Source organism: Dendrobates tinctorius, unplaced genomic scaffold (assembly GCF_039654945.1).
Source record: "Dendrobates tinctorius isolate UK_male_01 unplaced genomic scaffold, ASM3965494v1 ptg000020l, whole genome shotgun sequence".
Lineage (NCBI taxonomy): Eukaryota > Metazoa > Chordata > Amphibia > Anura > Dendrobatidae > Dendrobates > Dendrobates tinctorius.
This window is the reverse complement of record NW_027361688.1, coordinates 55489199-55516215: the sequence shown is the minus strand read 5'-3', so window position 1 is coordinate 55516215 and position 27017 is coordinate 55489199. Positions and strand designations below refer to the sequence as shown.

Genomic DNA, 27017 nt, shown 5'->3' with positions numbered 1-27017 from the left:
CTGAGTTAGAAAAAATAATACAGCAGGTTATTCTTTAAATATGCAACTGAGAATATGGTTCCATGTCTTATATTTGACGTAAACTAGATATTGTAAAAACATAAGCAACTTTGTAATATATCTTATCAGGGAAATCTTCTTTCTCTGCCAGAATTGATGAGTCATTCTCAAGATTCTCAATTCTGAGGTCAAATCTGTTTTCAGAGAAGACAGACTCTTCCATTACTGAGCTGCTACTGATAAGATTCTGTGTAGTGAGGAGGGAGGAGCTCTGTCTTTACTTTCTCCTTAAGCTGGAGTCACACATAGCGACTTACCAGCAATACCGACACCGATATCAAGGTGTCAGGATCGCTGGTAAATCGCTTTGTGATCGCTGGTGAGCTGTCACACAGACAGCTTCACCAGCGATCAGCACAGCGACGCCGAGTGCCCGGCATCGCTTGCCATCCCTGTAAAAAATAGAATTAAAATAAAAAATATTGTTATTCTCATCTTCCGACGTCCCGTGCAGCCATCCTCTCTCCACGCTCCGGTCCCAATGATCCTTTGCGAGAATGACGGCGAGACGTCACGGTCTCACGGGAGCGCGAGGTCTCGCGGTCATTCGTGCAAAGGATCACTGGGACCGGAGCATGGAGAGAGGAAGGCTGCACGGGACGTTGGAAGGTGAGAATAACAATATTTTTTATTTTAATTCTATTTTTTACAGCTGATCGCTGGTCTCCCGCCTGTCACACGCAGAGGTTTCTTACAGCGATCAGCGATACCGGCAGGGGGGCCAGTCGCTGATCGCTGTCACACACAGCGATCTCGCTGGTGAGATCACTGTTATGTCACAAAAGTTGTGACTCAGCAGCGATCTCGCTAGCGAGATTGCTATGTGTGACTCCAGCTTTACATCTACTTAGAATCTAATCAGTAGCAGCTGCCATTTCCTTAATAAATATAATTCTGGATTAATTATTCAATGGCTCATATACAAAAAAATCAATCCTTAAAAGATACTTTATTGACCAATCATTAAAAAGTTTTCAAAACATCAAAAAACAGGCAAACAAAAATAGGCTTATTGCTGATTTTCAAAATCCAGCCACAAACACTAGAGAGTCGTTCCAATGTCAGGTAGAGGGTCACAAACCTATTTGTCCCTATAGGGCCCTATATCTCTCTCCTACCTGACAGCGGAGGTTGGCACCCTCTTGATACGCAAATGGCGCCCCCGCTTCTCGGCGGCTCTCCCTAATCACACTGTTGACTCCTATCTAAACAACATCAGCTTGGAGTACAACAGATGGCCGGGGACAAAAATATAATAGATAATAACCCCATGCCACAAACCACCAAGACAAAAAAGTAAGGAATAGTAACTGGAAAAAACTCTAATTTTTGGCAGATTTGTAAACATTTGCTTTGGGAGGAAAAGGGGTCTAAATAACCCTATTTAGGTGTCTCCCTGCCTGACAGCGGAGCTTTTACACCCTACGTTACTCTGGTGCCCCCGCTCCACGTGGGCTGACCCTTACTGACCCCTACACTTCTCACCCAGAAAGAGGAAAGAGGGTGTCAGAACATATGGCCAAGGGAGACCGGGGTAATAACTTAGAATTATCCCTGAAAAAATCCCCCCCAAAGACAAAAAATGTTTTAATAATAATAAAAAAATGTATCTGCAAACCGATGTATACAGTGTACGGGATAATAGTGCATTAGCAAAGGCAGTTGTAAGTAAAGGGGGTAAGATATCAATCAGAACAGATACACAATCATTTAAATGTTCTTAAGCAGCATTAATGTACATTTCTCACATCACAGAACGCTGCTATTACCTCTAATCCCCAACAACACATTTTTCATATTGCATTATGCCCAAAACAATGAGTATTCTTAAACAGCATTAATAAACATTTCTCAAATCACCAGGTTACCTGCAACCAGGCATGACATCTGATGCTCGGAGGGAGCATTCATAATACATCATGGGCCTCCAGATGAACTCCTTTTGTCAATTTTGCTGATTTAATACTTGGGGATAGTGCAATTTGAGCTGGGTGATCAATGGCTTATTGTTTTTGGGCATGAAGCAATATGAAAATGTGTTTTTATGGGGGATTAGAGGTAATAGCAGTGGTTGGTGATTTGAGAAATGTTTATTAATGCTGTTTAAGAATACTCAGATGGTTGTATATCTGTTTTGATTGATACCTTACCCCCTTTATTTGAAACTGCCTTTGTCAAAGTACTATTACCCCGCGTACTATATATATTGAGGTGATTTTTCAGTGGCCATGAGCTAAGTTCTTACATATTTGTTAATTTGCTGATTTTTTTTTTTTTGGGACAGTGCAATTTTGAGCCTGAGCGATCAATGGCTCATTGTTTTGGGCATGATGCAATATGAAAAATGTGTTGTTGGGGATTAGAGGTAATAGCAGCGTTCTGTGATGTGAGAAATGTACATTAATGCTGCTTAAGAACATTTAAATGATTGTGTATCTGTTCTGATTGATATCTTACCCCCTTTACTTGAAACTGCCTTTGCTAATGCACTATTATCCCGTACACTGTATACATCGGTTTGCAGATACATTTTTTTATTATTATTATTAAAACATTTTTTGTCTTTGGGGGGGATTTTTTCAGGGATAATTCTAAGTTATTACCCCTGTCTCCCTTGGCCATATGTTCTGACACCCTCTTTCCTCTTTCTAGGTGAGAAGTGTAGGGGTCAGTAAGGGTCAGCCCACGTGGAGCGGGGGCACCAGAGTAACGTAGGGTGTAAAAGCTCCGCTGTCAGGCAGGGAGACACCTAAATAGGGTTATTTAGACCCCTTTTCCTCCCAAAGCAAATGTTTACAAATCTGCCAAAAATTAGAGTTTTTTCCAGTTACTATTCCTTACATTTATGTCTTGGTGGTTTGTGACATGGGGTTATTATCTATTATATTTTTGTCCCCGGCCATCTGTTGTACTCCAAGCTGATGTTGTTTAGATAGGAGTCAACAGTGTGATTAGGGAGAGCCGCCGAGGATCGGGGGCGCCATTTGCGTATCAAGAGGGTGCCAACCTCCGCTGTCAGGTAGGAGAGAGATATAGGGCCCTATAGGGACAAATAGGTTTGTGACCCTCTACCTGACATTGGAACGACTCTCTAGTGTTTGTGGCTGGATTTTGAAAATCAGCAATAAGCCTATTTTTGTTTGCCTGTTTTGTGAAGTTTTGAAAACTTTTTAATGATTGGTCAATAAAGTATCTTTTAGGGTACTGTTACACCTAGAGATGCACCAGCGATCCCGACCAGCGATATGACGCGGTCAGGATCGCTGGTGCATCGCTAGGTGGTCGCTAGTGAGCTGCCACACAGGCAGATATCACTAGCGACATCGCTGGGGTTGGGGATCGCTACTTACCTGTCAGACGTGGCGATCCTGCGTCCTCCCGCCCGGCTCCACGCGTCGCTCATTGGCGCCATAGGAAGCGCCGCAGGAAGTGGCCGACGAGGAATGGTCCAGCAGCTTCTCACGCGATCAGCGATAACCAGCGGGGGAGCCAGTCGGAGGTAAGTATCACATGCAGCGATATCGCTAGCAATATCGCTGCAACGTCACAAAATCGGTGACTTTACAGCGATATTGCTAGTGATATCGCAGTGTGTAACGGGGGCTTTAAGGATTGATTTTTTTGTATATGAGCAGCTGCCATTTCCTCAGTAATGGGAGAGTCTGTCTTCTCTGAAAACTGATTTGACCTCAAAATTGATAATTTTAATAATGACTGATCAATTCTGGCATGACCAGGCCAAATTTTTGACCAGTATTTCATGTGGCAATAACTTATTCTGTTTTTTTGTGATTTATTGTACTTCATGTCAGTGGTCATGTTAGTGTTAAACTTTGGTCGATATGATTTGTGTATATTCATGAAAATATTAAATATTTTACAAAAACTTTGAAAATTTAGCAATTTTAAAACTTTATATATTTTTTTCCTTTAAATCATAGTTATACCAGACATGTCTACTTTACATCAGCACAATTTTTGAATAATATTTTTTCTTCTTAGGAAGTTACAAGGGTTAAATGTTGTTTGTCCAGTAATTTCTCAATTTTCCAACAAAATTTACAAAACCATTTTTTAAGGACCACATCACATTTGAAGTGAATTTGAAGGGCCTATGTGACAGAAAATAACCAAAAGCGACACCATTTTAAAAATCGCATCCCTCAAAGTCCTCAAAACTACATTCAAGAAGTTTATTAACCCTTCAGGTTCTTCACAGGAACTAATGGAACGTGGAAAAAAAAATTAACATTTTTCTTCTTTTCACAATAATTTTGCTTTAGCCGTAATTTTTTATTTTCACAAAGGTATCTTGAGAAAATGGACTCCAATATGTGTGCAATTTCTCCTGAGTACGCTGATACACTATATGTTGGAGAAAACTGCTGTTTGGGTGCACGGCAGGGCTTGGAAGGGAAAGAGCACTGTTTGACTTTTTGAACGCAAAAATGCTGAAATCGATAGCGGATGCAATGTTGCGTTTAGAGAGCACCTGATATGTCTAAACAGTGGAAACCCCCCACAAATAAAACCCCTCAAATATTTTACCCAGGGGTATAGTGAGAACCTTTAACTCAAAGGTACTACACAGAATTTTATAACATTAGGTCGTCAAATTGAATATGTCGTCATTAGTGTTGAGCAAAAGTGCTCTCTGCTTGAGTTTGCATTGGGGTGCTCGAGTATGCACCAAGTATCACGAGTACTCTAGCGACACTGATGCAAACTCAAGTAGCAAGCACTTGCGCTCAACACTATTTGTCATATCGTCATCATCTTTTTTACTTTTAAAAAATCTTAGTCTCAATGCTAACCCTAACCTTAGCTCAACCCTAACCCTAGCCTAACCCCAACCCTATCCCTACCCTAACCATAACCTCTATGGACAGGAATGAAAGAAATAAAAATGCTAAAATTAAAAAATGTAATCTACCAAAGAGGATGACACAGGGTGATACTAATTATTGTCTTTTGACCACTGTGATAGCGTCTATCATAGTGATCAAAAGAACGAATAAGAAAAATCCCTGCTGTTGCTGGGTCCTGGCTTGCAGATCTCAACAGATACACTGCGCATGTGCCTGCCATTTTTTACTAGGAAGAGTTGCGGAGGGACGAGGATGGAGCTGGAGGGACTGGAGGATGGTGGAGGTACATAGGGAGGGGCTTGGAGACTTATTTCTTTCTCTTGTGACATATCACATCCCGTGATTGAAGACCGGAAAAAGGGCCCTGATCATGTTCTTCAGGGTCTCAGCTACGCTTGGTAGCTGAAGCCCTGAAGAATTTCCAATGCTGTTGGGCACTATACCTTTATTCCAGATCACCTTTTAAACGGCAATGAGGGAATGAGGCCCTTTAATAGCTGCCATTTTAATGCAGAATATGGTTAAGGGGTTAAGCTAAAAGTATTCCCTCTATGGAAGAGAAGGATAAAGGGATATGGTAATATGTAAATGTTTTCTGTTTCAGTTTTTCTATCATATTTGCTTACATTGATTAAAAGAAACCTACCAATATAGAGCATTAATTGATGACCATATGATGGAAACACTGGCAGTTATTATTTTGTGTATTTTTATTACTTTAATTTGTTGCTTGCTATTATGTTATTGAAATTGTAATTTTTCAGATTATTATTGATTACAGCTCAAATGTCTTTGCAATTCAAAAGAATATTATACACCTTTAGAAACGATCTTGAGATATAAAAACAAAACATCAATTTACTAACTCAATCTTTATTTGATTTTTTAAAATACTGGACATTTTCTTCAATCCCTAATTTAACACAATAGCTATTTGAAATATTTATGGTCTGTTTATTTATCTATCACATATCTATCTATCAATTATCTATCCATATATCTATTGTCTATCTATCATCTATTATCTATGTATCTACCTATCTATTATCTATCTACAGTGGATACATTTTTGACTATTTGTTTCATTGCAGCCTTTTGGTAAATTCAAAAAAGTTCATTTTTTTCTAATTAATGTACACTTTGCACGCCATCTTGACTAAAAAAACAGAAATGTAGACATTTTTGCAAATTTATTAAAAAAGAAAAGCAGAAATATCACATGATCATAGGAATTCAGACCCTCTCCCAAATATTGAGTAGAAGCAACATTTTGAGCTAGTACAGGCATGAGTCTTCTTGGGAATGATGCAACAGGTTTTTCACACCTGGATTTGGCGATCCTCTGCCATTCTCCTTGCAAATCTTCTCCAATTTCAATAGGTTGGATGGTGAACGTTGGTGGACAGCCATTTTCAGGTCTCTCCAGAGATGCTCAATTGGGTTTAGGTGAGGGCTCTGGCTAGGCCAGTCAAGAATGGTAACAGAGTTGTTCTGAAGCCACTCCTTTGTTATTTCCACTGTGTGTTTAGGGTCCTTGTCTTGTTGGAAGGTGAACCTTCAGCCAAGCTTGAGGTCCAGAGTACTCTGGAAGAGGTTTTCATCCAGGATATCTCTGTACTTGGCCGCATTCATGTGTCCTTCAATTGCAACCAGTTGTCCTGTCCCTGCAGCTAAAAAACACCCCATAGCATGATGCTACTACCACCATGTTTCACTGTTGGAATTGTATTGGGCAGGTGATGAGCAGTGCCTGGTTTTCTCCACACATACCGCTTAGAATTATCAATAAAAAGTTCTATCTTCATCTCATCAGACCAGAGAATCTTATTTCTCATAGGGAGTCCTTCATGTGTTTTTTTAGCAAACTCTATGTGGCCTTTCATATGTCTTGCACTTAGGAAAGGCTTCTATCGGGCCACTCTGACTTAAAGGCCTGATTGGTGGAGGGCTGCAGTGATAAGAAATGAACTTTTTTGAATTTACGAAATGGCTGCAATGCAGCAAAGAGTGAAAAATTTAAAGGGGTCCGAATACTTTCCGTATCCTCTGTATCTATCTAACTATCCATCCTATTTTATTTATATAACTTTTTGAATAAGAGAAATATCTTAATGTTCCTTTACTTCCCACAAGTCATTGTTTTTTTAGTGTATATCTACATCAGTATTTATTCCAATATTTAAAGCATTTTAAAACTGTTACTAGTTTATAACAAGTGTCAGTCAACAGAAATTCTTATCTATCATTTTCGTAATTAAATTTGCTGTAGGATAAAATTGCGTAATAATTTAAGAAACTTTACTGAACATTTCATACAAATCTGATAATTAAGGATCAAGTGAGACTGCTCAAAATTGGAGCTAAGGGATATGCCAAGATTAATGTTACAATTATTATAATTATTAATAATAATATTATTATCTTAGATTATATTTATTTTAATAAATTATACTAATATAAAACAATATTAGTCTTGCTGAATCCAGTAGGAAAAAAAATCAAAACAAAGCAATTGCAAAGTGTAATAGAATGTTACATGCTTTGATAAACTTACAGTTCATAGTTTTTACAACATATTCACTTTGTGATATGATAAAATTGTATTGTGTAAATCAAGTGCAAAAAATTAAAAAATTACTGCTCAAAGAAAAAAATCAAACATACCTGACATGCCTACTAAAAATCGAGCACTAGATGGCACTCCTCACCAACTAATAGCAGGAAGGAAAGAGGAAATGCATCCCTCCATCATTAAATGAAATTCTTGCAGCAGGGATTCCGGCCATGACAGATTTTTTTTTCCAAATTTCTTCGTGCTTCCACCAGCATTAGTGCCTTTATTACTGGACAAATCATCACCTCTACCTTCGCTGATTTTAAGAAATGCTGAATCAGAGACAGGATTATCAGGCACGGAGCAGGTTTATCCATTTCTTTTTGTTACAAATATTGTGGGATGTGGTCCTGAGTCAGCTGCATTATATCATCCCTGAGGAATCCAAGCATGGCACCTTTGTCGGGAGAATTGCTCAAGATCTTGGACTGGATATAGGTGAGATTAATTCCAGAATGTTACATATTGTCTCTAGAGATGAGAAGGAATATTTCCAGGTTAATCTGCAGAATGGAATCCTGTTTGTTAAAGAGACAATAGACAGAGAAGCTCTGTGTCCAAACACACCCTTCTGTATAATTCCTCTGCAAGTGATTGTAAATAAGCCTGTGCAGATGTATCGTGTAGATGTGGAAATAGAGGATATCAATGACAATCGTCCGGTATTCTCCTCCAGCATAAATAATCTTGTCATATCAGAAGTCAGACCTTCAGGTTCTCGTTATAGGTTAAATGGTGCAACAGATCCAGATCTTGGAACAAATTCTATCACCAATTATGAACTCAGTGCAAGTGATTATTTTGCTTTGGATTTCCAAAAATATTTGATTCAAATCAGATCATTAGAACTTGTGCTAAAAAGATCCTTAGACAGAGAGAAGCAGTCTGTGCACAATCTGACACTCACAGCTTATGATGGAGGCAAACCAAGGCAAAGTGGCACCACACGTATTGTTGTTACTGTGGAAGACTTTAATGATAATGCTCCTGTGTTTGATCAGCCATTTTACCAATGCAGTGTTAATGAAAATGCTATTAAAGGGACTCTGGTGTTCAAGCTGAATGCTACAGATTTGGATGAAGGAAGAAATGGGGAAATATTGTATAAATTTACCAATGTAGTGTCAGGGGAAGTAAGCAATATATTTAGCCTGAATGAACACACAGGAGATATTAGAGTAAATGGAGAACTTGATTTTGAAACAACAAATATATTTGAAATTCAAGTTGATGCTGTTGATAAGGGAGATCTGAAGCTTGTTGGACATTGCAAAGTTCTAGTGAATGTGGTAGATGTCAATGACAACCCTCCTGAGATGACAGTGACCTCATTATCAGTTCCTGTTCCTGAAAATTCTCCTCAGGGGACAACAGTTGCCATCATCAGTGTCCATGATAAAGATTCAGGATCAAATGGAAAAGTTCACTGCTACATTTCTGAGCCTTCACCATTTAAGGTAAATCCAGCATTCATGAGTGATTTTTCTTTGACCGTGAATGGACCTTTGGACCGAGAAGTGAAAGATCAATACAAAGTTACAATTACTGCAAGAGATGAAGGTTCTCCATCACTGTCTACCTCAAAAACTATGAAGATTGATATAAGTGATGCCAATGACAATGCTCCAAGATTTGTCCAGTCTACAGACACAATATTCATTAAAGAGAACAACCCACCAGGATCTCACATATATACAGCATTAGCCTCTGACCCAGATATTGGGCAGAATTCATTTATTTCTTACTCAATAAAGGAGCGCACAATTGATGGAATTCCTATTTCTTCCTACATTTCCATTAATCCAGAGAACGGGAAGGTTTTTGCTTTAGTTTCATTTGACCATGAACAAATTTCATATTTTCAGTGTCACATAAAAGCCACTGACGCTGGTCTTCAAGCCCTCAGCTCCAACCTTACTCTAAACATATTCATTGAGGATATTAATGATAATGCTCCTACATTCACCCCACTTCACTCTGAAATAACAATCAAAGCTTCAAAGTTAGCCGAACCTGGACACCTGATAACGAAAGTGAAGGCCGTAGATCTGGATTCTGGATACAACGCTTGGACATTTTACAAGTTGAAGGACCTTGGAGGATCTGCAAAATCTCCATTTAGTATTGCACATCAGACTGGAGAAATCATGTTGAAACGGTCATTTACAGATTCAGATAATGATGAGTACAGATTGCATGTAATAGCTCAGGATCATGGTGAACCGGTCATGACATCAGAGACACAAATTTTCATATCTGTGGTGGAGTCTGGAGAAGAATTGAAGTTTGATAATCAAGAGACCAAGCGGAATGGTGATGAATTTTCTGATGCAAATGTTTACTTGGTTGTTGCAATCTGCATCATATCAAGTATTTTTCTTATTACTCTGATTGTGTTCACTGTGTTAAGATGGCAAAAATACCGAGATGAGGTCAATGAGCTAAAAGAAAATTACAGAATCTGCTCCAACACTGGAGGGAGCTGGATGTATTCCCAACACACTCAGTATAACATCAGTTCCAATTCATTTAGACCAAAAAGTGACTTAATAGTTTTTACTCCAAATAACTCTCAGACACCAGGGATTGAAGAGCAAGTACATCCACAGGCAGTCTTGTTGAACTCCTCATATAAGGTAAGAATAACTATATAAAATATTTCCTTGCTGGTCTTAAAGATGTTATATATATTTGTGTTTTTCTTACCTTATAATTAATATTGTTGAAAGCAAGGAAAAGCAAAATAAAAATAAAATTCTGTATGTAAAACCTCTTCCATTGACCAAGTAAAAAGTCAAGACTTTATTATGTTTGAAAGTAAGAATATCTCTGTAGACTGTGGAAATTTTTTGTTGTATAGATATCATAAAGATTAAATTTATGAAATAGCCCCTTAAAGCACTTTTGAAGTCTATGTGAAGCAAATGAAATAAATTACCTGAACAGGCAGCCCCCTTGCATTGAATTTGACCTTCATTATGGTTCTATAGGTTCTATACTTAGGCACTCTATGCCTGCTGTATGTCAATATGCTGTGCAAGTATAGTATTCTTCTTGGGGTTCATACCCATATGCAAGAAAAAAAATGGTCCTATTTTCGGACAGAAAAAAATGACGAATGCCATGCAAGTGTCATGCAGGTGTCATGTTATGTCAGTGTCATGCGATTTCTGTGCGATTTTTAAACGGAAAATCCATGACATGCGTATGCAATCTGTATGCAATGTTATTTTAACATGAGCTTTTACATGCAGCAGTTCTCTGTCCTTTACAAATAGTTTTAAAGCGAAATATTCTTCAAAATTCACACACATATATATACAGTTGTGGCCAAAAGTATTGACACCCCTGCAATTCTGTCAGATAATACTCAGTTTCTTCCTGAAAATGATTGCAAACATAAATTCTTTGGTATTATTATCTTCATTTAATTTGTCTTAAATGAAAAAACACAAAAAGAATTGTCCTAAAGCCAAACTGGATATAATTCCACACCAAACATAAAAAAGAGGGTGGACAAAAGTATTGGCATTGTTCGAAAAATCATGTGATGCTTCTCTAATTTGTGTAATTAACAGCACTTGTAACTTACCTGTGGCACCTAACAGGTGTTGGCAATAACTAATTCACACTTGCAGCCAGTTGACATGGATTAAAGTTGACTCAACCTCTGTCCTGTGTCCTTGTGTGAACCCCATTGAGCATGGAGAAAAGAAAGAAGACCAAAGAACTGTCTGAGGACTTGAGAAACCAAATTGTGAGGAAGCATGAGCAATCTCAAGGCTACAAGTCCATCTCCAAAGACCTGAATGTTCCTGTGTCTACCGTGCGCAGTGTCATAAAGAAGTTTAAAGCCCATGGCACTGTGGCTAACCTCCCTAGATGTGGATGGAAAAGAAAAATTGACAAGAGATTTCAATGCAAGATTGTGCGGATGTTGGATAAAGAACCTCGACTAACATCCAAACAAGTTCAAGCTGCCCTGCAGTCCGAGGGTACAACAGTGTCAACCCGTACTATCCATCGGCGTCTGAATGAAAATGGACTGTATGGAAGGAGACCCAGGAAGACCCCACTTCTTACCCCGAGACATAAAAAAGCCAGGCTGGAGTTTGCCAAAACTTACCTGAAAAAGCCTAAAACATTTTGGAAGAATGTTCTCTGGTCAGATGAGACAAAAGTAGAGCTTTTTGGGCAATGGCATCAACATAGAGTTTACAGGAGAAAAAAAGAGGCATTCAAAGGAAAAAACACGGTCCCTACAGACAAACATGGCGGAAGTTCCCTGATGTTTTGGGGTTGCTTTGCTGCCTCTGGCACTGGACTGCTTGACCGTGTGCATGGCATTATGAAGTCTGAAGACTACCAACAAATTTTGCAGCATAATGTAGGGCCCAGTGTGAGAAAGCTGGGTCTCCCTCAGAGGTCATGGGTCTTCCAGTAGAACAATGACCCAAAACACACTTCAAAAAGCACTAGAAAATGGTTTGAGAGAAAGCACTGAAGACTTCTAAGGTGGCCAGCAATGAGTCCAGACCTGAATCCCATAGAACACCTGTGGAGAGATCTAAAAATGGCAGTTTGGAGAAGGTACCCTTCAAATATCAGGGACCTGGAGCAGTTTGCCAAAGAAGAATGGTCTAAAATTCCAGCAGAGCATTGTAAGAAACTCATTGATGGTTACCAGAAGCGGTTGGTCGCGAGTTATTTTAGCTAAAGGTTGTGCAACCAAGTATTAGGCTGAGGGTGCCAATACTTTTGTCTGGCCCATTTTTGGAGTTTTGTGTGAAATGATCAATGTTTTGCTTTTTGCTTCATTCTCTTTTGTGTTTTTTCATTTAAGAAAAATTAAATAAAGATAATAATACCAAAGAATTTGTGATTGCAATCATTTTCAGGAAGAAACTGAGTATTATCTGACAGAATTTCAGGGGTGTCAATACTTTTGGCCCCAACTGTATATATATATATATATATTAAATAGATATATAGATATTCTAAAAGCCGGCAAATGATCTGCCACGTACAGTATAATCACTGAGTGACAGCTTAGAATAGAATAGATAGAATAGATATACAGTATGCACATAGTATAGATATATATATATGTCAGTGACACACACAAATATGTCAGTGACAAATACAATTAGTATAATGTTTGTGCAAAATACTGGACATGTATTTTATCAATAAAAGATTATGTTGGTTAAAAAAAATGGCGTGGGGTCCACTATAATTAGTAGCCAGCAATGGCTATGCAGATAGCTGAGTGCTGATGTTAATAGCCTAGGAAGGGGCCATGGATCCTGGCCACCCCTAGCTAAAAACATCATTTCTCAGCCCCCCTGGCATTTTCCCATGGTCCTGAGGTCACAGTAGTTCAGCCCGGCTGCGAGAACAGCTTCAGTGACTAGTGGTGATGTCACTGAAGCTGTTCTCGCAGCCGGGCTGTACTGCTGTGATCTCAGAACCATGGGAAAATGCCAGTGATGAGGTCACGGCAGTTCAAACTCAGTGTCTTCATAGTAGATCACCATGAGAATTTCTTATGGTGATCAGCTGTGAATAGACTGAGCATGAACTGAGCATGAATATTTCATTTTAAAAATATGTTTAAAGGACAGAGAACTGTATACTATACATATTTATGTATTCTATGTGTACATATCTATTCTTTTCTAACCTGTCAGTGTGATTTTACTGTACACCGCACATGAATGGCCGGCTTTTCAAAGGACAACGGTGCGTAAAAATTGGACAGCACTCGCATGGCGAGTCTCTTCTGAGATATGCAGTAAGTCGCAGCATGCTGCGATTTCTTTCTCAGTCCAATTTCAGCTGAGAAAAAAATCGCTGATGAGATGTCACCCATTGAATAACATTGGTCCGAATCCAATATGATTTTTAATCGGATTGCACTCGTCCATATTTCTCGCAAATGAGTATGCAACCTTAGATACAGTTCTGCTATCCTAGTATTTTATTTTGCCATTTACCATTTCCACTTATGAATGGGCCTCATTGGTGTAAATATGGCAATGACTGAGTCTTAACATTAAACAAAGTTCATGACAAAATGAGAATTTTTTCCTTTATTAATTTTTAATTCCTTGAACTTAAAGGTGTTTTCTGAGAAATGTAATTAAATAGGTATAAAAAATAATTAAATACACATTTAATTTAAAAAAATTAGCAAAAAGGTATGCTTTGTCTAGTGCACTCTTTCAGCATTTAAAGATGGCAACTGCTATCAATCACGACCTGCTTTAGATTTCAGAGGACATGCAGTAGGACGTACTACATGAAGAACTTCAGTAGAGACAGATGTCTGGTCAGAACAGTGTCCGGTGAGACATCGTGAACATGCATTGCTCTTTTCAGTCAACATGACAGGACACTGAGTAGAGCTGGACTGACGGAGCTCTTTTTAGCTGACTAAGAATGGACATCCATCTTAGCATGATAGTTTTAATGTGTCTGTTTTGTTCTTCATGCAGCCCATTCTACTGTGTGTTCTGAAATCTAGGATAGGCTGCACAGCGATATATAGCAGTTGCCATCTTTGAAATTCTGACAAAGGACACTAGATAAAGTATACTTGTTTGCTAAATAAATATATTTAGCAAAATGTATAATATTTCAATATCTATTATTCATTTTACTTAAATATCAAATTATGTTTCTCAGAGTACTCTTTAAACAAGATTGGCCATGAACAATGAACCATTTTCTCTAGTGTGTTTTGCACAGAATATTGATTATCAGGCCTCATTCATAAAACAGTCTTACCGTTATCATTGTTGACCATGTCAGTTAATTAGAGCTTTGCTTTTTTTAATTTGAGCTGTTAAAAAAAATGATGAGGTCCATTGTTTCCTTCCCTGCTATTCAAGTGAATATATCAAATATGCCATATCCGATTCAACAAAAGAATTGCGATATGTGCACAGGCTTATTTATGAAACACAGGATTGCTCTTCCGGTCAATTTCTGGACCTCCCTTTTTAGCAAAAATAAGGTACGCTTGGTTTAGTTCAAAAGTGGCATAGACCAATGCAAAAAAAACCAAAAGGATACAAAGAATAGTGTTTTGTTGAAAATGTCCAGTAAATGCATTATCAGAAACCAAAGGAAATTGACCCAAAAATTATCACAATAGGTGCATGGCATTAGAATGATATGCATATTTCTTTTGAAATCCCTTCATCTGAAGAAGTGATAACAGTTGGCTACTGGTTGTGATAGAACAATTTGAACTTCCTGTATCTTCTCTAAGAAGTAAACTTTTCATTCTTTTGTTATCATTCATTTTGCACAAACCACAAAAGGCAAACAGTGTCCCATTTTCTATGGCCCTCCATGTATTAAAGAATCATAAAAGGATTCAGTTGTTTGTAAGTCAGTGCCTGATGCAGCCATAGAGAGACCTTCAGAACAAACGATCACACATCTCAAAGCATATTTTTTTCATAACAGTTCCTAACATATAATGATAATTCATTTCCCTTGTGATTGGAAAAAAATATTGAACTTAGAAGTGTAATATGTTTCGCTTTGGGCAATTCATCTGCACTCCTTCAGAGGCTTATATCTATTTTTGAGCTGTTACGGTCATGTGTCTGTATTATGTGTTTAAAGGGATTGTATCAAAATGGGATTTAATTATTTCCAGTATAATGATTTGTGTTTGATCTGGACACCACACTGATCATGAGAATAATGATCCCAAGTCATGTGTTTGAATGGAGCATTTGCCAAGCATGAGCATTGCAAATTCATCTATTGTCTATGAGACGATTGTAAACAATATAAAAAGTTATAGGCATCATAGGCATAGACCTCAAATGGAGCAGAAGTGTATATGCACATCCACCATACTATTCAAACATGTAACTTTAGAAAGGCTCAGTACGAGCCAAAACATCGACATGCTATGTGGGTTTGAATAAAGTCCACCTTTTTCACTTTGAAATCCATGGAGTGCTGCCTTCCTTTTTTCATCTATGTTTTCTATAATATAGAGGTGAATTATCTAACCCAAGAATAACAAGATTGGCAGTCTGAAATCAGACGTACCACAACCTTATCTCCTGCAACTTTGTTTCTTTAACCAGAATGTGGAGGCCTCCAAACACATAAGTCTGTAGGCCGAGCCTGCAAATGTCAGAGGGTTCCGCCAACATTAGTCTAATGTGTATGTGAGTCCTCGGAGTCCCAAAATCCATGAAATAGAGTATTTGCAAAGCATGGGCATTACAAATATATTCTTTGTCATTGGGACTAATTGAGGCAATGTAATGTACTTTGCTATATTTACTTGCCTCATTGACCTAGATTAGAGCAAAAGTGCACATGCACAACCACCAGTCTATTAAAATAGGGAACTTGGAACCTCTGTACTCATTAATATTTGTAATCATAATAGTTCCTAACAGATCATAATAAATAATTTCATCTATGATAGGAGTGATTTTTTTTTAAGTTAGAAGTGTAATATGTTTCTCTTCGGTAGTTTATCTTCACATTTTCGGGGCTTCTTTTATTTATTAGTCTTTTACTATCATTTGCCAGTAATGAATGTTTAATGAGATTATTCCAAAATTGGAATTTATCTTATATACCAAGAATAGGTGATGCATGTGTGATTCCTAGTATCTAACCTTTGAAGCCATCACTGATTATGAGAATAGTTTTCAGTGAATCTAACTGGCAGTGACTGTCTTTTAATTTTTTAATGAATTTTTCTTAATTTGTTTTTTCCTGCTTTTTCAGTTATTTATTTTCTCATTCATTACACACATTTTCTCCTCCCCCTATATTCTCCCATGTAAAGTCATAAAATACATTTTGTTGTGCCATTTAACATTTAAAACAATTGTTATATTCCTGATTTCATGTGTAACTAGGGCTGGTATGTTAGACCCAGTTACAGGGACAGTTCAGTCTCTACCTTAAACAACCAAGTTGTTCTGGGTTTTCTAGGACCCAGTAGTTCATGATCTCTACTTACACCAAGTAATCAAATGACTGCTGGGCACAGAGGAGGAAGCACTATCAGTGCTTCCTTTACTGAACACACAGCTTCAATTCAGCATAGTGTATACAGCAATCAGCTGTACTATTTTTTTAGCTGCTTTTGTCTGCAATAACATTCTAAAATGTCACAGCAGAGTAAAATGTTTAAAATCCATGGGCAGTCTGAAAATGGTTAGAATTTATTATTGGATAGTTATTGAAAGCTTAACATGGCAAGAATATAATGTATAAGTGAGTATGGACACATTTTTGCAGAAGTTAATATTTTTGGGCTTTTCTAATGAATGTGTTACTGTTCATTACATGAGGTATTTTACATAACTTTATATCCATGAATCTATTTGTTATTGTAAAAATGGTGAGCAGAATGTTAAAGAAAATGTTGTACATCTTACATTGAAATTGGAATATTTTAAGTTGTTTATCCCAGGGATTTATACTGATTCAATAAAGGGTGAATTTAATATTCGCAGACTATTATTTTGCCCCTTTTTTTTAATAAGATTTGGTTGTGCGATGCATAATACATTTTGGCCAGTTGAAATCCACAGTTAAAGTCACAAGAAATTAGGAAAGAACTTTTACAGACATTCAGGGCAAACTTCATTGCATTGAGTAAAATGGATGCTAGTGAATTTCCCAGTCAAATTTGAGCAAAAGTGCTGTCTTTGAAGTCAGCAGATTTATTTATTTCTAAGAGTATCTATGCCTGGAGTACAAGAAAAAAATTGCTAAACAAACCAAATAATTCTAAATTTTTGACTTAATGGCATATAAGGTTTAATTTTGGAGTATATGATATACGTGATTAGTAGATAAATATTTATATCAGGTTAACTTTTATTGCCAATGTTTGATGCTGTAGTGGGTAGCAATAATGCAACCATTAACTAATTCATACTTTTTGTAGTTCCGGAATTAATCAGATGGCAGGTCCCATTAACATTCTTTTATTTTGCCATGGATTATTATCCATGTTATTAAAGCTTACAATCTTTTATATTACACTGCTCAACACAAAAGCAAAGGTAATATGTCTGTTTTATGGAGTTTGATGTACTGATTCCAAAAATATGCTAAGTTTTGCTCTATCACATAAAGTTTCTGAGATAGAAGTATTTTTGTTATTGCATTATTTCTGCATTTTAAATGTATGTGGTTTTTCCTATGTTATTCCCATTTCTTTGCTTGTCTTACTTAATTGTGAATTTTCTAACAGGGACAACATCAATAAAGGTTTTAGTGAGTTTTATGGGAAGGAGTATTGACAGTGCAGTCAACCAATGACTGCTTCTTGGAAAGTCACATGTTATGAGGAGGAGCTAACTGTTATGAAGCAGTAAGATTTGAGTCAGTCAGAAAAGGATGGTGATGGCAGCAAGGACTGGTATGTGAGACTCTGACAGGAGACAGGCCTCTACAGGGACCTGAGTCCTGCCACAGGGAGATAGACAAGAAGGCAGCAGACAGTCGCCATTGTGAGAGGATTTATACTGCATTTCTGGGAGGGCAAGTCACCCTAGAGGGAAGAAAACCACTCAGCCACTGAGGTGTAACTGAGTGAGGGTCTCCACAGAGAGAGAACCTGAATGCAGTCATTATCACACTGAGAACTGCCTGTCTGCAAATGTTCATCTGTAAGGAATAGGCTGACCCGTTTACCTCACAACTGTATATAGTTATCTACCAGATTACCTCCAGTAAAATGAGTTCTAAATACAAGCTGTCTCTGTCATCTCTGGGGAAATACTGTATCTACATATAGCTGATTGGCTCATCACATTTCTTTTGAGCTTGTGACCACTATTGAACTGAACTTACTCCACTGTTTGATCTGATTTAAAGGAGAAAAATGCCTCGACAGTGTATCAATCTTCCAAACAGATTCTGCTGTGTGTGTGTGGTTCTTTTACACCAAAAGGCCAAGTACATTCAATCACTCATGATATATAAAAGATGTACCAGATGTACTTTAAGTGTCCACTTGGTGATCAAGACAAAAGTTGGGCCACTCATGTGATATGCTCAAGTTGTTCAAATAGTCTTCGTGACTGGTTGGATATGAGGAAAGTGGCTATGCCATTTGCTGTTCCCATGATGTGGAGAGAACACAAAAATCATAGTGATGACTGCTACTTTTGCTTTGTCAAACTGAAGGTCTTTTCTACAAAGAACAAGCATAATATTAATTACCCTGCACTTGAATCTGCGATTAGGCCTGTTCCACATGATGGTACCTTGCCAGTTCCTGTACCACCATTTTCTGGATTGGATGAAAATGAAGTAGAATATGCAGACTATGGACCTACTGGTGAAGACATGGAGACCTCAAGTCAAGATGATTATGTACATGAGGAGCAGTTGAGCAGCCAGAATGCTTTACTCAACATGAATTAAATGATCTCATCAGAAACATTTCATTGTCAAAAGATAAAGTTGAATTTCTTGCATCTAGGTTGAGACAGAAGAGTTTTCTTCATGATGATTCATGATGATGTCAAAGTGTGTTATTACTCAAAAAGAGGTAACACTTTAACATAATTTTTCACAGTTCTTGGTGTACTGTAACAATGTGAATGGCCTCTTTTAAGAACTGAATCAAGAGTATCTTGTTGTAGATTGGTGACTGTTTATTGACTCATTCCAGAGAAGTTTGAAAGCAGTGTTGCTTCACAATGGAAATATGAAACCATCAATCCCTATTGCTCACTCGTGTCATCTAAAGGAAAGTTATGAAAATCTGTCAGTTGTTTTGGATGCTATACAATATAAGCATCATCAATGGAATACCTGTGGAGATTTGAAAGTGATTGGTCTGCTAATGGGAATGCAAAGCGTTTTCACAAAATATTGTTGCTTCTTGTGTTTATGGGACAGTAGAAATACAGTAGAGCATTATGTTTGTCGTGATTGGGGACAGAGAAACATCTATGCTCCAGGTAGAGACAATGATCAGCATAATCTTTTTCTTGCTCCAACAAAAATCTTTCTTCCTTCACTACATATAAATTTAGGATTGATAAAAAACTTTGTGAAAGCCATGGCAAAGACAAATTCACAAGGGTTCCAGTATATTTCACAGAAAATCTCCAGCATTACAATAGCAAAACTGAAGGACGGGGTATTTGTTTGTCCTCAGATCAGAGAGCTTATGGGAGATGATACGTTTGAAGGAACTCTGATAAGGAATTGAGATCTTGGAGAAGCTTCAAGTGGATTTATGAAAGAATCTTAGGAAAACAAGAATCTCCAGAATATGTTGAAGGTGTTGAGGAACTGCTAAATGCATATCAGTGTCTTGGATGTCGCATGTCTCTGAAAATGCACTTTTTGCATTCACATTTAGATTTATTCCCTCAAAATCTTGGGGATGTAAGTGATGAACAAGGTGAGCAGTTTCACAAGGACATGAAAATAATGGAACACTGTTACCAGGGTTTTTGGAATGCTATAATGATGGCAGATTACTGTTGGATGTTACAGTATATAGTGACAACCCTGAAAAATCGTATCAATGACAGTGTAATGGTTCAATAAAAACTGTTTTGTAAGGTGAACCTTATTTTTCTGATATGTAGATTACTGTTTCTTAATGTCGCCAGTATATTTCCTATACCTTATAATAATGATGCTGCTCCATGGAAACTATACATGCTACAGAAAAGCTATATACATTTTTGAAATCAGGACAAAAAGATGATTTAGAAAAATCCAAAGTCACCTGTGATGATTACAAAACATATTTTTTGTAGAACTGTGCTGTTGTTTACTGACATGTGTCACCCATGTGAAATAAAAGAGCATACAAATGCTCATCTAGCAGGTGGGCCCCGAGCAAGGGAAGTAAGAGCCCCACCTAAAAATTAAGGATATAGATGGTCACCTAATAGTCAATTTAGGTAGACAAAACATCTAAAAGATACAGCAATCGAGAAAAATCACTCATAAATGCCATAACCTTATTGCACATATATGAAAAAGTCATGTAAAATTACAATGGTCTCTCAAGACCAAGAAATATACAATCAGGTGAGGAAATAATAAAAGGAACGATCTCACCAAGTAGAATCATGGGTCAGGAGTCGCAGAAAATCCTCTGTTCAGTCCAACTGGAGGCTAGATGAAGGGAGGACAATACCCTGCCACATCCCTAAGGGGCTAACAATAAACTGATCCCCAGACTCCTGCCCTAACAAGGGCAGTCCACAACTAGCCCTAAATTGCACATGCCCTGCACTTTCCCTAAGGCGGTTTCCCAATGCGTTTCATCCAAGTACAATATTCAGGGGACTAAACTTGTAAAGTGCCATAGTGCTATTAATGAGAGGAAAACTTCCACTCCCTATGCTGTTTTCCTCTAATTGTTAGCACTATGGCACTTTACAAGTTTAGTCCCCTGAAGATTGTACTTGGATGAAACACGTTGGGAAACCGCCTTAGGGAAAGTGCAGGGCATGTGCAATTTAGGGCTAGTTGTGGACTGCCCTTGTTAGGGCAGGAGTCTGGGGATCAGTTTATTGTTAGCCCCTTAGGGATGTGGCAGGGTATTGTCCTCCCTTCATCTATCCTCCAGTTGGACCGAACAGAGGATTTTCTGTGACTCCTGACCCATGACTCTACTTGGTGAGATCGTTCCTTTTATTATTTAATCACCTGATTGTCTATTTCTTGGTCTTGAGAGACCTTTGTAATTTTACATGACTTTTTCATATATGTGCAATTGGGTTATGGAATTTATGAGTGATTTTTCTTGATTGCTGTATCTTTTAGATGTTTTGTCTACCTAAATTGACTATTAGGTGACCATCTATATCCTTAATTTTTAGGTGGGGCTTTTACTTCTCTTGCTCGGGGCCTACCTGCTAAATGAGCATTTGTATGCTCTTTTATTTCACATGGGTGACACATGTTAGTATGTTAATTGACGGATTAAAGGTTATGTTTTACTTTTCACCTATTGCTTTATATTATATATTCATTTTTTTGGGTGAGATTTATGCCAATTTCCAACAGAAATTGTCTTATGCTTTATTGATAATAAGTTGATGTTTACTGCCCAAATGTCTGTACAATTCAAATTCTTTGCAATTTACTTTTCTCTTCCATTTATCATAATGATTAATTATTATAATTTAACTAATGGCAAAGATTCTAATCCAGCATCTTAATTTTAGCAAAATTTTGTTCTACTTCAACAACTATATATATATATATATATATATATATATACTACAGTATATATAATATATACAACCTAATTCAATACTTTTTATGTTTTTTGGATGAAGGTTGAGCTTATATTTAACAAATACTTGTACATTGAAAATTGCTTTTAAACTTAATATATTTTTGATGTACGGTATGTGGAAAAAAGTTAAGTAAATGTGTAAGAAACTTTATTAATAAGTTGAAAAATATGTGGTAGGGGATGTTTAAGTGGAGATTGTATAAAAATGGAGCTAAAATAAATGAAAAGTTTATTTTTTAAAACCAATAACACTAATGTGATCATGCTAATATAAAACAAAAAGGATTAGTTTTGGTAGATCCATTAGGAAAATATTTAAAACAATGTTATCCTAAGGTATACTGGAATTATTTAATGTTGGTTAAATTTACAATACGTGCATTTTTTTAATATATTTAAATTGTAATTTCATAAAACTGAATTGTAAATATCAAATGTAAAAACAGTATAAAAATTATTCTTTAATAGGAAAAAAATACATTAATACGTACCTGACATGCATGCTAAAAATTAAACACTAGATGGCAATCTTCACCAACTAATAGTAGGAAGGAAAGAGGAAATGCATTTCTGCAACGTGAAATGAAATTCTTGCAGCAGGGATTTCGGCCATGACAGATTATTTTTTTCAATTTCTTCATTCTTCCATCAGCGTGAGTGCCTTTATTACTGGACAAATCATCATTTTTAATCATTAGGAAATGCTGAATCAGAGAGAGGATTATCAGACATGGAGAAGGTTGGTTCATTTCTTTTTGCTACAAATATCGTGGAATGTGGTCCTGAGTCAGCTGCATTATATCATCCCTGAGGAATCCAAGCATGGCACTTTTGTTGGGAGAATTGCTCAGGATCTTGGACTGGATATAGGTGAGATTAATTCCAGAATGTTACATATTGTCTCAAGAGATGAGAAGGAATATTTCCAGGTTAATCTGCAGAATGGAATCCTGTTTGTTAAAGAGACAATAGACAGAGAAGTGCTGTGTTCAGATACACCCTTCTGTATAATTCCTCTGCAGGTTATTGTAGATAAGCCTGTGCAGATGTATCGTGTAGATGTGGAAATAGAAGATATCAATGATAATAGTCCAGTATTCTCCTCTAGAGTCACTAATCTTGTCATATCAGAAGGCAGACCAGCAGGATCTCGTTTCAGAATTAAAGGAGCTGATGATCCAGATCTTGGAACAAATTCTATCACCAGTTATGAGCTCAGTGCAAGTAATTACTTTGATTTGGATTTTCAAAAATATTTAAATCAAATCAGATCATTAGAACTTGTGCTTAAGATGTCTTTAGACAGAGAGAAGCAGTCTGTGCACAATCTCTCCCTTACAGCTTATGATGGAGGCAAACCAAGACTAAGTGGCACCACACGTATTGTTGTTACTGTGGAAGACTTTAATGATAATGCTCCCGTGTTTGATCAGCCATTTTACCAATGCAGTGTTAATGAAAATGCTATTAAAGGGACTCTGGTGTTCAAACTGAATGCTACAGATTTGGATGAGGGCAGAAATGGGGAAATACTATATGAATTTAGCAGTTTGGTGTCAAGGGAAGTAAGCAATATTTTTAACCTGAATCAGTACACAGGGGAAATTAGAGTCAATGGACAGCTGGATTTTGAAACAAAACACATGTATGAAATTCAAGTTGATGCTATTGATAATGGAGATCTGAAGCTTGTTGGACATTGTAAGGTACTAGTTACTGTTGTAGATGTCAATGACAACCCTCCTGAGATGACATTAACCTCATTATCAGTTCCTGTTCCTGAAAATTCTCCTCAGGGCACAACAGTTGCCATCATCAGTGTCCACGATAGAGATTCAGGATCAAATGGAAAAGTCCACTGCTACATTTCTGAGCCTTCACCATTTAAGGTAAATCCAGCTTTCATGAGTGATTTTTCTTTGACCGTGAAAGGACCGTTGGATCGAGAAATGAAAGATGAATATGAAGTTACAATTACTGCAAGAGATGAAGGTTCTCCATCCCTGTCTACCTCAAAAAATCTGAAGATTGATATAAGTGATGCCAATGACAATGCTCCAAGATTTGTCCTGTCCGTAGACACAATATTCATTATGGAGAACAACCCACCAGGGTCTCATATATATACTGCATCAGCCTCTGACCCAGATATTGGGCAGAATTCATTCATTACTTACTCAATTAGGGAACGCACAATTGATGGAATCCCTATTTCATCTTACATTTCCATAAATCCAGAGAATGGGAAGGTCTTTGCTTTAGTTTCATTTGATCATGAACAGATTTCATATTTCCAGTGTCACATAAAAGCCACTGACGCTGGTCTACAAGCCCTCAGCTCCAACCTTACTCTAAACATATTTATTGAGGATATTAATGACAATGCTCCTACATTCACCACACTTCACTCTGAAATAACAATCAAAGCTTCAAAGTCAGCAGGACCTGGACACCTGATAACTAAAGCCAAGGCCATAGATCTGGATTCTGGATACAATGCTTGGACATTTTACAAGTTAAAGGATTTTGGAGGATCTGGAAAATCTCCATTTACTATTGCACATCAGACTGGAGAAATCACGTTGAAACGGTCATTTACAGATTCAGATAATGATGAGTACAGATTGCATGTAGTAGCTCAGGATCATGGTGAACCAGTCATGATGTCAGAGACACAAATCATCATATCTGTGGTGGATCCTGGAGAAGAATTGAAGTTTGATAATCAAGAGACCAAGGGGAATAGTGATGAATTTTCTGATGCCAACGTTTACTTGGTTGTTGCAATCTGCGGCATGTCAAGTATTTTTCTCATCACTCTGATTGTGTTCACTGTGTTAAGATGGCAAAAATACCGAGATGAGGTTAATGAGCTAAAAGAAAATTACAGAATCTGCTCCAACACTGGAGGGAGCTGGATGTATTCCCAACACACTCAGTATAACATAAGTTCCAATTCATTTAGACCAAAAAGTGACTTAATAGTCTTCACGCCAAATAACTATCAGACACCAGGGAATGAAGAGCAAGTCAATCCACAAGCAGTAGTGTTAAACTCCTCCTATAAGGTAAGACTAATTAACTAAAAACAGCATTTTGATATTTTTATGAAGGCATCAAATATAATAGAAGCTGTAATTTCAAATAATAATTGTCTTAAAAACATGTAAAATAAGTAAAGATCAACATTATTTATTGATAGGTAAAAGAAATAGGAATTTTTATCTAGAAACATTATCAGTTTGCAAAACTATGTCAAATAATGGGTTTATTCAGATCAATAATATGATACAAATAGTTTAACTGCTGTAATATTTGTCACTTTTAAAGTTTTATTAATGTCTTTAGCTGATAACTAGGTAGCTGAATCTTTCAGGCATTTATAAAATTTTGCTTCTGGCGTTTATATCCTGCTTGGATGTTTTTAAAAATTTTAACAAGTAATTTTCACTATTTCACTCTCTTTACTACTGAACTGCCTCGTATCTCCAATTGTCCCTGTTCTACTCCTAACATCTATCTATGGAATGATTGTGTTTAACCCTCCCTCAGGAACAATGCCTTCACTTATGAGTTCACATTAGCACAGGCAAGAAAAATGCCTATAATATCTCATTTTCTCAATTTCAGTACTCTAAAAGTGGTCAGTGACCTTCATAGGGATGTAATAAAAGAAAGTACACATAATCAAGTAAAAAAAAAGCATTAACTAACCATAACTCTAAAAGTACACACATTTCACAACTCCCACCAAATAGCCCCCAGTTTTCAATGCATAACTATTATTAGAAAGTAAATATAGGGTAAAATGCTTAATTTTAAGGTACCTAAAATAGTATTAGACACATATTCATTCAGAATTAGATGTTAATGGTTCACCAGAAAAATACACATTTGCAGAGCAAAGAACAAGAATTACACATCATTTTTGCATGTTAATTAGAAAGCCTTCTGTGTCCACTTTCAAAGGTGTAGGTGGTGCATCTCCTTCTTTTGGGAGGTGGTACACATGGTGGATTTTCCCTATCATCTTCTGGGCAAAATTTTTTGAGTCGAACTTGAGTAGATACCAAAAGTTTTCATACTTCTCCTGCGTAGCTCTCCAAGCACTAGTTCATGGGTGAAATTTTTCAGATAGGCTCTTCTATGGAGTGGTTCCAGCTGGTTTTCAAGGTAAATCTCTTGTAAATTTATACCACCCAAATTCAACATTGTGAAAAATAAGACCATTGGCCAGCACTAGTGATAAGCGAGCACTAAAATGCTTGGGTGCTCATTGCTCGGGTAGAGCAAATTGGAATACTCGGACAGAACAACGAGCCCAATGTAAGTCGATGGGAGACCAGTGCATTTTTACCGTGATCCCCTGGGGGTCCTTTTAAGGTCTAAAAACATCTGAAAATGATGGAAACACTGCTCAAATGACACGGGGACATCATGGGGATTGCCCCTGGAAGCATTCCTGACTCCTAGTTCACAGCTTTAAACAATGTTGTCAGAGTTTCATGCCATTTTTACCAGAGCATCAAAAAACATACCAAGACGAAACCAAAATGTATTTTGCTTTTAAACCAAAAGGAAACGAGATACATTTTTACGTGATAAAAATGATTTTATGAATGGCCAGATATTCAGTTGGAATAAGCAACGGATGAATGTACATACTGGACAGTCCAGGAAAGGGAAATATAAGCGCCATTATCAGAAACAGAATCAAGCTCCATTTAAGGAGAGATTATTTGACAACGGATTCTGATTCAAGTATGGAAGAGGGAGCTAGTTCATCCACGATTCCACCTGATCAGCAAGCATCAGCAGAAGCAGGTGTGTCTGGACAAAACATCCCTTTAGGCAGAGGATCAGAAGAGGAAGGAGGAAGACTGTATGGTCGAAATCGCAAGAGAAAACAGGTCTCATGGAGATCGAGACGTTAATGGACACATCGTCGCATGCAGTGATAAATTTAACTAATCATGTGTTGAAAGATTCCCATTACTCATTATTAGCAAAAGGTTTAAATTTTTGCATACCAGAGAATTTCGATTTGACAGAATTTAAGATTGATTTGTTTAAATCCATCAGGAAGATGCATTTGCACAAGCATTTTTTACTTAAATCTCCTAATGACACTCCATTATCAGGGGAAGTCCAATGTGAGGTGGGTCCCTTGGGATTTATGGCTGGAATAGGT

At 37.2% G+C, this 27017-nt stretch overlaps 2 protein-coding genes across 6 annotated transcripts in view; both read left to right on the top strand.

The window, feature by feature from the left end:
* LOC141083678 (protocadherin alpha-C2-like) overlaps window positions 1–27017 on the top strand; it is a 564749-nt gene that overhangs the window by 187889 nt on the left and 349843 nt on the right. The window contains exon 1 of one of the 5 annotated variants that reach the window (XM_073568066.1): window positions 22358–24894. The exons of the other annotated variants lie outside the window; for them this stretch is intronic. Within the exon in view, the coding sequence (XP_073424167.1) occupies window positions 22528–24894 (2367 nt within the window). The 5' untranslated portion in view covers window positions 22358–22527. Of the gene's footprint in view, window positions 1–22357; window positions 24895–27017 lie in introns of those variants that run through there. 5 annotated transcript variants of the gene reach the window in all.
* On the top strand, window positions 5996–11858 carry LOC141083676 (protocadherin alpha-10-like). The gene has a single exon (XM_073568059.1). The coding sequence runs from the start codon at window positions 7812–7814 to the stop codon at window positions 10194–10196; it is 2385 nt and encodes a 794-aa protein (XP_073424160.1). The 5' UTR covers window positions 5996–7811; the 3' UTR covers window positions 10197–11858.